Genomic DNA, 16,246 nt, shown 5'->3' with positions numbered 1-16,246 from the left:
AAAAATATACCTGAGTGCCATTTTTATATAAACACTGATTAAAATTACATTCTTTTAACTTGATACCGTAAAAATCATAAAGAAGGATTTATTGGCCTGTATTCTATTTATGAATATTGTAAATAGAAATAATATATTTTTAACTGATTAGACATTACTGTTAATTTTTTTCTTTTTCGTGTTACAGGTTTTGCAAAAGGCATCAAATTAAATCAAGTTCAAATATTCCCTGTGTCCCTAAAGACTTACTGATGATGTCTGAATTTGTTCTTCCAAGATTTATATTTTGTCTTATTCAGTACTTAAGAGAAGGCTATAATGAACCAGGTATGTTTTAATCTAATTCTTATTAGTACTCTTTTTAAATTGTAAATTTACAAAGTTTTAGCATTAATTATGAGGTGAATTTTTTCAGAGATCATTTTTTTGCTTAACATTTAAAAAGAGATGACTATATGGACTGAATAGAAACACACTAAAGATAAATTATATAACCTTATAGATACGTTGTAGTTGACATAGTTTCGTGCTTTCTGCTTCTGGGGTCATAAATGTTTTTGATCAAACTTATTTGAGCTTTTGCAGATGAGGAAGTAACCATTTTGTGGGGTTAACGTGACTTTATTTGCAGTACTATGATAAAGCAGAATTGAGAATTCCTGAAAACGTTTGAATTTAACTTAGATTTTAGAAGATAAAATGTTTTATCACCTTTTTTAAAGAGGTCTGTATGTATTTTTTCTCCATGTATATTATATAATAACTTATGATAGGGTCAAATTGCTGACTTCCAGATTACTGGTAGAATATATGGGTGTGTAATCATCATGTTAATATTTAAGAGAGAAAATACAGATGTTCTTCTTACTTTTTAAGATTTAATCACAATCTTGATTAACATACTTCAGTTAGGTAAATATTTGGATTTAGGTATCTATTAAAAGTTCTTAGTCTGACGTTGTGAATTATAGATATTCATTAGTAGTATGAATCAAGTTTATTAACTTTTTATGATTTTTTTTACCTTTCTTTTTTTTTTTTGAGACGGAGTCTCGCTCTGTCGCCCGGGCTGGAGTGCAGTGGCCGGATCTCAGCTCACTGCAAGCTCCACCGCCCGGGTTTACGCCACTCTCCTGCCTCAGCCTCCCGAGTAGCTGGGACTACAGGCGCCCGCCACCTCGCCCGGCTAGTTTTTTGTATTTTTTAGTAGAGACGGGGTTTCACCGTGTTAGCCAGGATGGTCTCCATCTCCTGACCTCGTGATCCACCCGCCTCGGCCTCCCAAAGTGCTGGGATTACAGGCTTGAGCCACCGCGCCCGGCCCGATTTTTTTTTACCTTTCTAATGATAACCTGCATTTCTTTTCTGTAAGAGATTACATTTTGCATTATTTTTAGAGTTTTAAAATTATTTAGTACTATAAATAACTGTATATTCATTTTGAAACTGTGGCACACATTTTCGTCTTCCATCTCCATCCTTAAAGTGTAGGGGTATGTTATATAATGTCCTCATTTCTAAAACTGTCTTGTTATCTTTATTGTGAGCAAACCATTATACTTCCTTATTTGTACATTTTAAACAAAAACATACAATCCTTTGTTAAGTAATTCTACTTAACAAAGAATATATCTTAAAATACAGAAAAATAAGCTGGGCATGGTGGTTCATACCTGTAATCCCAGCACTTTGGGGAGCTGAGGCAGGAGGATTGCTTGAAGCCAGGAATTCAAGACCAGCTAGGCAACATAGAGACCCTGTCTTTGCAAACATTTTTAAAAGTTAGCTAGGTGTGGTGGTGGCGTGTGCCTGTAGTCCTAGCTACTTGGGAGGCTGAGGCAGGAGGATCCCTTGAGCTCAGGAGTTCAAGACTGCAGTGAGCTATGATTACATCACTGCACTCCAGTCTGGGTGACAGAGTGAGACCCTGTGCCCCACCCCCCACCCCCCCCCAGAAAAAAGAAGAAAAGAAAAAAGAATATATAGAGAAGAAAAATATTATTTTGATTTGGTTCCAAATTACTGTCTCTTTGGAATGAAGGAACCAGTTACTAGCTGGGTTATTGAAATAGCCTTCAGCATTATTTCTCATATAGTAGTTAGCAGACTTTTTTGGAAATTTACGTTTTGTATTACAGGTGTCCTATTTTAGAAATAGAAATTATTTATTATGAGAACCTTAAAGCTTATCATTAGTTTAATCCAAGAGTACTTCACATGAAAGTGTGTTTTATATATATATTTATAAATATATAATATTTATAAAAAAATATATATATATTTTTGAGACGGAGTCTTGCTCTGTTGCCCAGGCTGGAGTGCAGTGGTGCGATCTTGGCTCACTGCAAGCTCTGCCTCCCGGGTTTATGCCATTCTCCTGCCTCAGCCTCCTGAGTAGCTGCGACTACAGGCGCCTGCTACCACGCCCGGCTAATTTTTTGTATTTTTTTTTTTTAGTAGAGACGGGGTTTCACCGTGGTCTCGATCTCCTGACCTTGTGATCCACCCGCCTCGGCTTCCCAAAGTGCTGGGATTACAGGCGTGAGCCACCACGCCCGGCTTGAAAGTGTGTTTTTTTTTTTTTGTTGTTATATTTTTGTTGTTGACAAAACAGTTATAAAACATAGACAACATAGGTACATAGCTTTTTAATTATCTGTTATCTGAAAATATGAAGGGAAAAATGGAAGCATTTTTAATCTAAAGATGACCTGCATGAATGTAGGTTCATGGAAGTTTCTTCCTATTACTACTACTGCTCAGCATTAATTTCTGTCTGTGCAAAAAAAATTCTGCCTTTTTTTTTTTTTTGAGATGGAGTTTCGCTCTTATTGCCCAGGCTGGAGTGCAGTGGTGCGATGTCAGCTCACCGCAACCTCTGCCTCCCGGGTTTAAGTGATTCTCCTGCCTCAGCCTCCCAAATAGCTGGGATTACAGGCGCCTGCCAGCACGCCTGGCTAATTTTTTGTATTTTTAGTAGAGATGGAGTTTTACCATGTTGGCCAAGCTGGTCTCACAGGGTGATCCACCGCCTTGGCCTCCCAAAGTGCTCGGATTACAGGCGTGAGCCACCGTGCCCAGCCAAAATTCAGCTTTTTTTGTGTAGAAATTACTGTTTAAAATTAAAGAAATTAAAGAAAAGACTTGCAATAACCAATCCAAGGTAATGAAAGCTCAGAGATCTTGTGGTTTCCCAATTTCTTTCAATTCTGTTTCTCATTCATCCTATAATCCTTATATCTGTATTAGAATTTGTTTCAGAGCCCTTGAAAACCTAGAGCGAACAGTAATTAAACATCTGCTATCTTACTATATAAGTCACTGTGGAGAATATAAAGTTGGGTAATATATGACATTAGCATTACACTGAGAAAGTAGGTTTTGAGATTCTGAATAAATGTTGAATGAAATGGACATCCCCTTTCCTGGGCACACAGGTTCTCCATTACCTCTTTTATAGGTGTGGTTTTATTCATTTGTTTGTTTTTGTTTTAAAAACAATTATGGTTAAGCTATAAATCTCTTTATTCATTTCCTTCCTTTTAGACCTCGGCTTCTGTAAAACCTCTCTATATTTTTCATCTTTAATATTCTTTTTCAGTTGTTGTCCAAGCTTCTTTTCTTTCTTTCCATCTCTATTTGCCTGTTTTTTGTTTTTAATAGTTATTCACGTTTATGAAAAGTTATCTTTCATTTTAGTTGCTTTGTTCTTCAGCTAACATGTATCTGTATTTTTGGAATATTATAGGGGATAGGTTATTTGTTATACAGGTTTAATTTGACATAATTTTGTCCTAATAGTCTTTTTTTTTTTTTTTTTTTTGAGACGGAGTCTGGCTCTGTCGCCCAGGCTGGAGTGCAGTGGCCGGATCTCAGCTCACTGCAAGCTCCGCCTCCCGAGTTTACGCCATTCTCCTGCCTCAGCCTCCCGAGTAGCTGGGACTACAGGCGCCAGCCACCTCGCCCGGCTAGTTTTTGTATTTTTAGTAGAGATGGGGTTTCACCGCGTTAGCCAGGATGGTCTCGATCTCCTGACCTCGTGATCCGCCCGTCTTGGCCTCCCAAAGTGCTGGGATTACAGGCTTGAGCCACCGCTCCCGGCCATTTTGTCCTAATAGTCTTATACTACTCTCAATGTATTTGAATTATATCTTGTTTTATTTTAGGATGTGATCTATACTTTTTCTTAAATATTATCTTTTTTTGAAATGATCTTATGATGACATTTATATATGTGGAAGTATAGGGCCCACAGATCAAATGCTGCTACTTTTTGTTGTTGTTGTTGTTTTTTTTTTTTTTTTTTTTGTGACGGAGTCTCGCTCTGTCGCCCAGGCTGGAGTGCAGTGGCCGGCTCTCAGCTCACTGCAAGCTCCGCCTCCCGGGTTCACACCATTCTCCTGTCTCAGCCTCCCGAGTAGCTGGGACTACAGGCGCCCGCCTCGTCGCCCGGCGAGTTTTTTGTATTTTTTAGTAGAGACGGGGTTTCACCGTATTAGCCAGGATGGTCTCGATCTCCTGACCTCGTGATCCGCCCGTCTCGGCCTCCCAAAGTGCTGGGATTACAGGCTTGAGCCACCGCGCCCAGCCTGTTGTTGTTGTTTTTGAGACAGGGTATCACTCTGTCGCCCAAGCTGGAGTACAGTGGCATGATCTCGGTTCACTGCAACCTTCACCTCCAGACTTAAGCCATTCTCCCGCCTCAGACTCCTGAGTAGCTGGGACTACAGGTGCGCACCACCACACTTGGCTAATTTTTTGTGTTCAGATTCTTCTTATACAGATTAAGTGCTTCATACCTTAGGAGGTCATCTGTGTTTTTCCATCTACTTTTTTCCAAAGGACTGAATTCCTGAACAAGTCTACCCTTGCTTGGCTAGGTGCTGGGCAGATACCAGTTTTCTAAACAGAGTTCTTGTATTGACTTTTTTGATTATAAAATACTATAATTTAAGCCATTGTAATTTAAAAAGAATACTGTTATTTTTAGTAAGATATTTTAAAGAAAATTACCCTTATTTGATTTTTTTTTCTTTTTTTATTTTAGCAGCTGATGGACCATCAGAAAAGGACCTTAACAAGGTCCTTCAACTTTTGGAACCTCAGATTTCCTTTTTAGAAGACTTAACTAAAATGGGAGGAGCAATGCGGTCTGTTCTTACTCAGGTTTTGACAAACCAACAAAACTACAAAGATCTGACTTCTGGTGAGTAAAATGTTAGAAGAAATTTATAGTTTACATATATTACTATAATGATAAGAAATTGAGTCTTTTAGAACTTAAAGGTAAATTGTAGAATTTTCATAGAATGCTAAAGCTGGAAGTTATTTAGAGAACTTCTTGTTTTATGGATGAGGAAATTGAGCCCTAGAAAAATGAAATGGCCTGTTTAAACCTCACTATTAATTTATACTGGAGTTGGTACTAGAACCCAGGTCTCCTAACTTTTGGTGTGACGTAAGATAATTATGCTCTACCTCTCTCTCTTTTTTTTTTTTTTTTTTGAGACGGAGTCTTGCTCTGTTGCCCAGGCTGGAGTGCAGTGGCATGATCTCGGCCCACTGCAACCTCTGCCTCCCCGGGTTCAAGCGATTCTCTTGCCTCAGCCTCCCGAGTAGCTGGGATTACAGGTACCCGCCATCACACTGAGCTAATTTTTGTATTTTTTTAGAGACAGGGTTTTACCACGTTGGCCAGGCTGGTCTTGAGTCCTGACCTCGGGTGATCTGCCTGCCTCGGCCTCCCAAAGTGCTGGGATCACAGGTGTGAGCCACCATGCCCAGCCCTACCTCTCTTTCTTTAAACACAAGGGTACTAAGTGATCCCCTTTCTTTAACAGTAACAACCATCATGTCTGTGTTTTCACTTTTGATATTTTAAGTTTTTGGGTTGTATGGCCTAGGATTTTCTAATACACAGTTTTAAGTTCCAAAACTTGGAATTGTTGAATGGTATATTGTTATACATAACATTTCATACGCCCTTCCCAAGCACTCTACTTTGGATAACTGCATGCTTGATATTACAAGAGCACAGACTGTCAAACCAAATGTGAATTCTGCTACATAATTATTATCTACCATATTAACTTTCTGACTTTCTTTACTGTAATTTTCAGGTTCCTTGAAAGCTAGGATCATGTCTTATTAATTTTTGTGCCCCACATTCCCTTGGATATTTTAGATGCTCACCTACTTTGTAGATTTTGTTATTTGACTGTGGATTCTAGGATTGTTAGTGCTAAACATAAGCACAAAAATGTTATCTGAAGCTATCTTATATTATTCATTCTAGGACTCCCACTCCATTAGAATATTCACCTATTTATAGATATTAGTTAATGAAAAGACCATACTGAGATTTTGAATGGAATATTTTTTTCTGATTTGAAGTTTGTTTTCATTAGGTCTTGGAGAAAATGCTTGTGTAAAGAAAAGTCATGAAAAGTACCTTATAGCTTTAAAGAGCTCTGGACTTACATATCCTGAGGAAAAGCTTGTATATGGTGTGCAGGAGCCATCTGCTGGTACTAGTTCTCTGGCAGTTCAAGGTTTGTCTAAATATTTAATTTGAATAGCAGTAACTTTTCTGTGTTAAAAGCAAAAAAACCTCTCAAACTTTACTCATTATTGAAAAAAATTATTTTGAGCTAAAACAGTAGTATTCTTTTTAAGAAAAGTAATACAAGTAGTAAAAATTCAGAGGCAAAAAAGAATAGATTGACTAAAGAAGAGAATGCATTTTTCTTAAATGGAATTTGATTAGCTTATTAAGGTTCTGGTTCTAACTCATGAAAAATGTACAGTTGCTATTGAAGAGTAGCCCAGAACTTTACTCCCTCAATATTTTAGTAAACTATGGTTTAAAACTAAAAAGAGATCCTTCTGAAACACCATTTGTAATCACTGTATTGAATCTTAGTTTTCAGTGGATCATTCCTATTGAAGTATCAACCTATTTGGTCCAAATTTATTTAAGATAAACGTTGGAGGCTGGGTACGGAGGCTCATGCCTATAATCCCAGCAGTTTGGGAGGCCGAGGTGGGTGGATCACCTGAGGTCGGGAGTTTTGAGACTAGCCTGGCGAACATGGTGAAACCCCGTCTTTACTAAAATACAAAAATTAGCTGGGCATGGTGGCAGGCGCCTGTAAACCCAGCTACTTGGGAAGCTGAGGCAGGAGAATCGCTTGAATCTGAGAAGTGGAGATTGCAGTGAGGTGAGATTGCGCCACTGCACTCCAGCCTGGGAGACAGAGCGAGACTCCCGTCTCAAAAAAAAAAAAAAAAAAAAGATAAATGTTGGACTTTGCTAAGATAATTGTTAGAATGAAGTGTCCTAACATAACAAAACTTGGCTTTTTGATATTTGTATTTCTCAGAATAATTCGAAAATAAAGCAATATGTAGCAACTATGAAGGACAACTATTTTTCTTCTCCTCCAAAGGTTTTGTAGGTGCAACAGGAACTTTGGGACAAGTAGATTCTTCAGATGAGGTGAGATTTAAAGTTCAAAACTTTTTTAAAAGTATAATTTTATACTTTTTAAATACTTTTTTATAAATTTACTTTTTTATAGTTCTAAAACTGTATAGATTTGTAAGCATTATGTAGTTAAAGTTTTTATTTCTATAGACAAGGACACTGAAGCCGAGAATGGCTTCTGGGAAGCCTAGATCACACAATTACTTAGTAACAGAACAAGGTCTGTAACTAGATTTTTACTTCTTGTTTATAATTCATTTTTCTTTTTCACAGTTTAAAAGTGGTAAAAAGAGGTAGAGATTTCTCCTCAGAAGCTGTCCCCAAATTTACCCATGTAGTTTTCATATGTACAATGAAATTATTTTTGAAAATTTTGCTAAGTTTAAGATAATTTATTAAAAGACTATGAAATGAAACTGTTTTTCTAATCTCATAATAAAGTTACATTTTGCTTGTCAAGGATTTTTTTTAAACTATGTGCTGGGAAAAAGACCATCGATTTGAAATTTCAATTTTTACAGTTTTTATTAATAATATGAATAATAAATCATTATTATATTTCTATATTTTATTACATAATTTATAAGAAGAATTGCTGTTACATATATTTGCTTATAATCTTGTTGCTTATACAATTTAAATTTTATATTTCTAATACGTTTAATTATTAAAATCTAAAAAATAAAATTACATTTGAACATATATACCTTTTTTCTTTTGGAAATTCATTTTGAGTTGATAATATAATGTGAACTAAGCCAAATATACTCCTTTTAAAGGGATGGTTTCTGTTATGGAAGTCTTGTAATTGATTTAATACCATAAAATGTAAATTTTACCGTTTTTCCCCTCTAAAGAGGCTTTCACAAAATGTTACATTTTGTGGAGTCTCATTTTGGGTAATTTTCAAGAATTTTCATCAGATTGGAGAGGCAGTTTATTATGCTGTGTAGGAGTTTTACTCTGGAATTAGACTGCCTGGGTTTGAATTGTGGCTCCTTTACCTTTACCTATTAGTAGTGTGACCTTGGGCAAGTGTCTTAACTTCGTCATGTCTAAATTTCCTTATCTGTGAAATGGAGATAATAATAGTACTTATTTCATGAGAATATTATGAGGATTGAATGAGTTAATATATGTAAGCACTTAGAGCCCTGGTGCCCAGCATATTGTAAACACTGTATGTGTGTTAAAGAAATAAAATAGAGTCATTAAAAAAACTTATGTAAATGGTTAGCTTATAAATTTTGCTTTTGTTTTGTAACAAAATAACTTCTGAGAATCATATTGTTATATTGACAAATGGGAAAAACTTTCTGATGTTTAAAATAGACTTTCAAAAAACATGTAAACATTATTATTTTAACTAAACTGTAATAATACCATTTTGAAGATAGGGGAGGGGAATGGTGGGAGTAAGAATGCTAATTCTTCGTATGCCAAAGAAGGAAGTAATTGATAATAGACATGTAGTTTGAAACTGTTTCTGCTTTAAGGGCATTTTGTGGGGAGGTGAAATGGCCTTTTATTAAAAGGCGAGTTCTTGGATTAGGAGTTGAATATGAATGGATGAATGAATGGGCACTTCTTTAGCTAAAGCCACCTGGGCAGGAGTCTTATATCTGTAGCCAGTAGGAACTTTAGACAGCTGTTGCGTAATGAAATGGTTTGGTCATTGTTCAGAGCACTTTGTTAAAATAAGCATCTTGACTTGATTTAGAACAACAAAAATCTGTGGTCTTAAGTTTATATTTATGTGATAGGTTAGAATGGTCATATTATTGTAGCATGTCTAGCATTACGTATCCAACAGGCTTGCCAACAATTTTACTTTATTTTCATGAATTGAATTTTATTTCTGGATATATAAAAAGTTGATCTTCAACATAGATGCTTTCTCCTCTGTCTAGGAAAGAAGTAACATTGATTTTTATCTTGGCCTAAACTTTCCAGATTAGCATTTAAATTTCCCATGGAGACTTCCATTGTACACAACTGCATTGCAACAACATTGTATTTTATGGTTGGGTGCTAGAAGGACATCCTTGTGTGTGTGTGTGTGTGTTTGTGTGTGCACGTGTGTGTATTGAGGGGCTTTTGAATCTCTTCTAGAAGTAATTTCTAGGATGATATCAGATAATTTGAAATATTGCCACTTTTTTGTTCATTACTGTTGCTTCTAATCTGTCCTTTTTAGGTCCTCAGTTCTGTTTCCCACCTCCATCCTCAAGCAGGCCCCAGTGGGGTCTGTTGTTTCTCCCTTTGTGTCCATATTTTCTCATCATTTATCTCCCACTTAAAGTGAGAAGATATGGTACTTGGTTTTCTGTTCCTACATTAGTTGGCTAAGGATGATGACCTCCTGCTTCATCCATGTTCATTCCTCTTAGATTCTGTTTCAGCAACTTCTGTGTATAGTATGCTTTATGTAACCATTTGTTCCTTAATTATGATCATGCCTCTGTGTGAATATCATGGTAAATACTTTTTGATATTAACAACTTTAAAATACTTTATTTCAACCCCTAGTCTCTCATAATGCATTGTTTTTGTTATAGCTGAGAAGATTTACTTTTAAAGCATGTGATGTATATTTGATACATTTAAGTAGTTTAGACTCTTTGACCTTTATTTATTTGTTTATTTTTTTGAGATAGAGTCTTGCTACGTTGCCCAGGCTGGAGTGCAGTGGCATGATCTTGGCTCACTGCAACCTCTGCCTCCTGGGTTCAAGTGATTCTCCTGCCTCAGCCTCCTGAGTAGCTGGAAATACAGGTGCCCTCTACCATTCCTGGCTAATTGTTTTTGTATTTTTAGTAGAGATGGGGTTTCACCATGTTGGCCGGGCTGGTCTTGAACGCCTGACCTCAAGTGATCTGCCTGCCTGGGCCTCCCAAAGTGCTGGGATTATAGGCGGGAGCCACCGTGTCCATCCTCTTTGACCTTTAAATCATACATTTATTAAACTTTTCATTTATTGATTTTTTTTTTTTTTTTTTTTTGAGATGGAGTTTCACTCTTGCCGCCCAGGCTGGAGTACAATGGTGCGATCTTGTCTCAGTGCGACCTCCACCTCCTGTATTAAGCAATTCTCCTGCCTCAGCCTCCTGAGTAGCTGGGATTACAGGCACCTGCCACCATGCCTGGCTAATTTTTGTATTTTCAGTAGAGACGGAGTTTTGCCATGTTGGTCAGGCTGGTCTTGAACTTCTGACCTCAGGTGATCCACCTGCGTTGGCCTACCAAAGTGCTGGGATTATAGGCATGAGCAACTGTACCTGGCCGTTGATTTAAAAAAAAATTTTTTTTTTCTTTTTCAACTTTTAGGTTCAGAGGTACATGTGCAGCTTTGTTATATAGGTAAACTTGTGTCACAGGGTTTGTTGTACAGATTATTTATATTTCATCATCCAGGTACTAAGCCTCGTACCCAACAGTTATTTTTTTCTGATCCTCTCTTTCCTCCCACCTTCATCTTCAAGTAGGCCTCAGTGTCTGTTGTTGCCCTCTTTGTCCATATTTTCTCATAGTTTATCTCCCACTTAAAGTGAGAATATGCAGTATTTGGTTTTCTGTTCCTGTGTTAGTTTACTAAGGATGATGGCCTCCTGCTCCATCCATGTTCCTGCAGAGGCCATGATCTTGTTCTTTTTTATGGCTATGTAGTATTCCATGGTATGTATGTACCACATTTTCTTTTTTTTTTTTTTGAGACGGAGTCTTGCTCTGCCGCCCAGGCTGGAGTGCAGTGGCCGGCTCTCAGCTCACTGCAAGCTCCGCCTCCCGGGTTCACGCCATTCTCCTGTCTCAGCCTCCCGAGTAGCTGGGACTACAGGCGCCCGCCTCGTCGCCCGGCTAGTTTTTTGTATTTTTTAGTAGAGACGGGGTTTCGCCGTATTAGCCAGGATGGTGTCGATCTCCTGACCTCGTGATCCGCCCGTCTCGGCCTCCCAAAGTGCTGGGATTACAGGCTTGAGCCACCGCGCCCGGCCCACATTTTCTTTATCCAGTTTACCACTGATGGACATTTAGGTTGATTATATTTTTTTGTAGTCTAAAAATATTTGGCCAGGCATGGTGGCTCATGCCTGTAATCCCAGCACTTTGGGATGCTGAGGTGGGAGGATTGCTTGACCAGCCTGGGCAAGATGGTGAGACCCTGTCTCTAAGTAAATAAATAAATAGAAAAGGATTTTTTTTTTTTTTTTTTTGAGACGGAGTTTCGCTCTAGTTGCCTAGGCTGGAGTGCAGTGGCGTGATCTTGGCTCACCACAACCTCTGCCTCTGCGATTCTCCTGCCTCAGCCTCCCGAGTAGCTGGGATTACAGGCGTGCACAACCACGCCTGGCTAGTTTTGTATTTTTGGTGGAGATGGGGTTTCTCCATGTTGGTCAGGTTGGTCTTGAACTCCTGACCTCAGGTGATCTGCTCACTTCGACCTCCCAAAGTGCTGGGATTACAGGCGTGAGCCACCGTGCACTGCCCCAGAAAGCTAAACTTTTTATAGTTTATATATTGATCACATTTTCCAAAGGGATAAAAATGGGGTCATTTAGGCATTTGAAAACTTAAGAATTTGAAGTAGAGTTGTTTAGCCAAAGTATCTACTGTATTTTTTTTTTTTTTTTTTTTGAGATAGGGTCTTGCTCTGTCTCTCAGGCTAGAGTGCAGTGGTACCATCATGGCTCACTGCAGCCTCCACCTCCTGGGCTCAAGCAATCCTTTTACCTCAGCCTCCTGAGTAGCTGGGACTACAGGTGTGCACCACCAAGTCTGGCAAATACACACACACACACACACACACACACGCACACACACATATATACATATATGTGTATATATATAAAGGTTTTGCTTTATGGTTTTAAACTTATTGTCAAGTCTTGAGTTAGAAAAGTCGGCTGGGTGCGGTAATCCCATCTCTACTGAAAATACAAAAATTAGCTGGGCTTGCTGGCACATGTATGTCATCCCAGCTACTCAGGACGCTGAGACAGGATAACCCCTTGAAACCTGGGAGGCAGAGGTTTCAGAGCTGAGATCGCACCACTGCTCTTCAGCCTGGATGACAGAGCGAGACTCCGTCTCAGAAAAAAAAAAAAGATAGATAAGTCATGTGATAAACAAAAACAAAATGAAAATTAGTGTCAAGCAGTTCAAGGGTTATAAAAATTATGAATGCTTGAGCTAAAAGGGACCATATAATTCATCTTGTCTTATTTACAGATGAGAAAACTGAATTCCATAGAATTAACTGATTCACTCAGGCTAGTAAATGCCATCTAGTTAGTGGTGGAGTTGAAATTGAGCACTAGTTCTTCCATCTGCTGGTGTAAGTGTTCTTTCTATTAAGTGGATAAACCATGATTGTCATTACTATTGCTATGCAGCAAATTTGCCCAAAGCTTTATGTCTTAAAATTACCATTTTATTTTGCTCACAATTTTATGACATAGGAACGTGAGAATGGCATCTGGGCAGTTCTCACTTAGGTTATCATATGTGGTTGCAGTTAGTTGTTGGCTGCAGCCATAGTCATCTGAGGGCTTCACAATGAGATGTAGATCTAAGATGGCTAACTCACAGGGCTGATAGTTGATGCTCAGCTGGTTGTTGATCAGTATGATAACATGTGGTTTCTTCAGCATGGTGGTCTCAAGTTGGACATCTTACACAGTGACTGACTTCTCCCAGGCCAACAGCCCAAGAGTAGAAGCTGTAGAGCCTTTTCAGAGCTAGTCTTGGAAGTTACATGGTGTCACTTCATCCTTTTTAGTTATAAAAGAGTTGCTAAAATATGTCCAGATTCAGTGGGAGGTGATATAGATCCCACCTCTTGATGGGAAGAATGTCAAAGAATTTGTAAACATGTTTTAAAACTTCCACAACCAGGATATGACATTAGCCATTCTTTTCCCTGGATTCAGTTGATAATCCAATAGTGGGTAGTGATAATAGCTAAATAATGTACCAATAATGTCTTATAAATTTTCTATCTATTTTAGTGGCACTATCTCTTGGGAAAAACTACAACTGGTAAAGTCATGTCATTTTAGCTAGTAATGGCTATTACAGAGTTTTAATGAAAATCAAAGCTTTCTTTAAGTATAAGAGTTACTATTGTACATCAAGAGAAGAAAAGCTTATATTTACATTGTAAGGTATTTTGTTTTATTTTATTTTATTTTAATTTTATTTCGAGACAGAGTCTTACTCTGTCTCCCAGGCTGGAGTGAAGTGGTGTGATCTTGGCTCACTGAACCTCTGCTTCCCGTGTTCGAGCGATTCTCCTGTCTCAGCGTCCCTAGTAGCTGGGACTACAGGTGCATGCCACCACACCCAGATAATTTTTGTATTTTTAGTAGAAATGGGGTTTTGCCGTGTTAGCCAGGCTGGTCTTGAACTCCTGACCTCAGGTGATTCACCCACCTTGGCCTCCCAAAGTACTGGGATTAGAGGTGTGAGCCACTGTGCTCAGCCTGTAAGGTATTTTGGAGAGTTGACTTTTTTGTTTGAGACGGTGTCTTGCGCTGTCGCCCAGGCTGGAGTGCAGTGGCGCGATCTCTTACTACAAGCTCCGCCTCCCAGGTTCAGGCCATTCTCCCGGCTCAGCCTCCTAACTACAGGCGCCCGCCACCATGCCCGGCTAATTTTTTGTATCATTAGTAGAGACGGGGTTTCACCGTGTTAGCCAGGATGGTCTCGATCTCCTGACCTCATGATCCGCCCTGGCCTCCCAAAGTGCTGGTATTATAGGCGTGAGCCACTGTGCCCGGCTGAGAGTTGACTTTTAACTTTGTAAAGGAAAAGAAAATATACTGAAATTTTACTAGTATTCATTGTAGGTTAAAGAACAAAATATATTTTTGAATTTAATTACTAATGAGGCTATAAAACTACTGTGACTCTTTCGCTAGTCTCTTTTTTGGGTTGTGTGTCCTGTTTTAATCTGGTTTGTTTTTCATTAATGGAAAACATTATTTTATTAGGACTCATGGCCTACATGGAATAAAAATTCAGCTGATGGCTAGGCATCATAAGCAAAAGCAATGTTAATTGAGTTTGTGTGATTTATTTGGAGAGAAAGATAAAAATTCCCATCAACCCCTTTAAAAATGAATATGATTATTATTAAAATTTGCTTTTACTTTTGTTCTTAAAGTATTTTTAAACATATATTAAAATGGTCAAAATACAAGAATTAATATAGAATAGAATAGATTAAGGTGAAAATAGATGAAGGGATAAGATAGATGGAAATAGGATGATAGAGGGAGAGTACTTAGATATAGATGTTCTTGAATAAATAACTATTTTATGCCATTTAAATATTCATTAAGGCTTTTAATGTCATGTTGCGTTTTATTTGGAACTGTAGGTACAAATGACATATATGCTTTAGTATTTATATTTGGAATATAATGAAGAGCTAGATGTGGCTTCAGGATTAGAATTTCTACACATTACCTTATAGGCTCATGGGATTATTAAGCAAATCCTTTACATAATTTTATTCTTGTAATTTAAGATATTATATATAAAGGAAGATAGCATGAGAATAAGTGGACAATAACATTTTAATTACTACTATAGAGTAGGAATTGTAACAATTAAAAGATGTTTTGGCTGGGCGAGGTAGCTCATGCCTGTGATCCCAGCACTTTGGGAGGCTGAGGCGGGCGGATCACCTGAGGTTGAGAGTTCGAGACCAACCTAACATGGAGAAACCCCATTTCTACTAAAAATATAAAATTAGCCAGGCATGGTGGCGCATGCCTGTAATCCTAGCTACTCGGGAGGCTGAGGCAGGAGAATCAATTGAACCTGGGAGGCGGAGCTTGCAGTAAACTTAACATTGTGCCACTGCACTCCAGCCTGGGTGACAGAAGGAGACCCTGTCTCAAAAAAAATAAGCCAAAAAAACCTGAAAAGAAAATGTTTACATTTAGCCCTCCCATCCAAAGATGATCAGTGTTTATAAATTTTGCTTGTTTACTTTTATCTTTTTTCCTGCATACTGTTACATAATTGAGAAATAATCACTTTGCAAAATAAAATAAGTTACTGTGTAGATATACTTTGAATATTCTTGTCTTTATTCAAGACACAATCCAAGTGAACGACAGCTTTCCAAAAATAATAGCAAAAGTAGGACAATTGAAATAAAAAATCAGAGATACTTTTCTTTTTTCTTTTCTTTTTTTTTTTTTGAGACGGAGTCTTGCTCTGCCACCCAGGCTGGAGTGCAGTGGCCCGATCTCAGCTCACTGCAAGCTCCGCCTCCCGGGTTTACGCCATTCTCTTGCCTCAGCCTCCCGAGTAGCTGGGACTACAGGCGCCCGCCACCGCGCCCGGCTAGTTTTTTGTATTTTTAAGTAAAGACAGGGTTTCACCGTATTAGCCAGGATGGTCTCGATCTCCTGACCTCGTGATCCGCCCGTCTCGGCTTCCCAAAGTGCTGGAATTACAGGCTTGAGCCACCGCGCCCGGCCCAGAGATACTTTTCATAGGTGAATAGGTAAAAGAAAAAAGGCCGGGCATGGTGGCTCATGCCTGTAATTCCAGAACTTTGAGAGGCCGAGGCAGGCGGATCACTAGGTCAGGAGTTTGAGATCAGCCTGGCCAATATGGTGAAACCCCGTCTCTACTAAAAATACAAAAATTAGCCCCGTGTGATGGCACGCACTTGTAGTCCCAGCAACTTGGGAGGCTGAGGCAGGAGAATCGCTTGAATCTGGGAGGCGGAGGTTGCAGTGAGCC

At 38.5% G+C, this 16,246-nt stretch overlaps 1 protein-coding gene across 8 annotated transcripts in view; it reads left to right on the top strand.

The window, feature by feature from the left end:
* UBR3 (ubiquitin protein ligase E3 component n-recognin 3) overlaps nt 1–16,246 on the top strand; it is a 279,870-nt gene that overhangs the window by 50,509 nt on the left and 213,115 nt on the right. For 6 of the 8 annotated variants that reach the window (XM_033231172.1, XM_033231176.1, XM_033231175.1 and 3 more), the window contains exons 2-5: nt 188–327; nt 5,048–5,206; nt 6,408–6,551; nt 7,449–7,498. In XM_033231172.1, coding sequence (XP_033087063.1) covers nt 188–327; nt 5,048–5,206; nt 6,408–6,551; nt 7,449–7,498 — 493 coding nt within the window. The remainder of the gene's footprint in view (nt 1–187; nt 328–5,047; nt 5,207–6,407; nt 6,552–7,448; nt 7,499–16,246) is intronic. The other 2 variants (XM_033231180.1, XM_033231173.1) reach the window with 1 other exon arrangement.

This window comes from Trachypithecus francoisi, unplaced genomic scaffold (assembly GCF_009764315.1).
Source record: "Trachypithecus francoisi isolate TF-2019V2 unplaced genomic scaffold, Tfra_2.0 Lachesis_group13, whole genome shotgun sequence".
Taxonomy (NCBI): Eukaryota; Metazoa; Chordata; class Mammalia; order Primates; family Cercopithecidae; genus Trachypithecus; species Trachypithecus francoisi.
The sequence above is the reverse complement of the archived record's forward strand: the minus strand, read 5'-3'. Positions and strand labels throughout refer to the sequence as shown.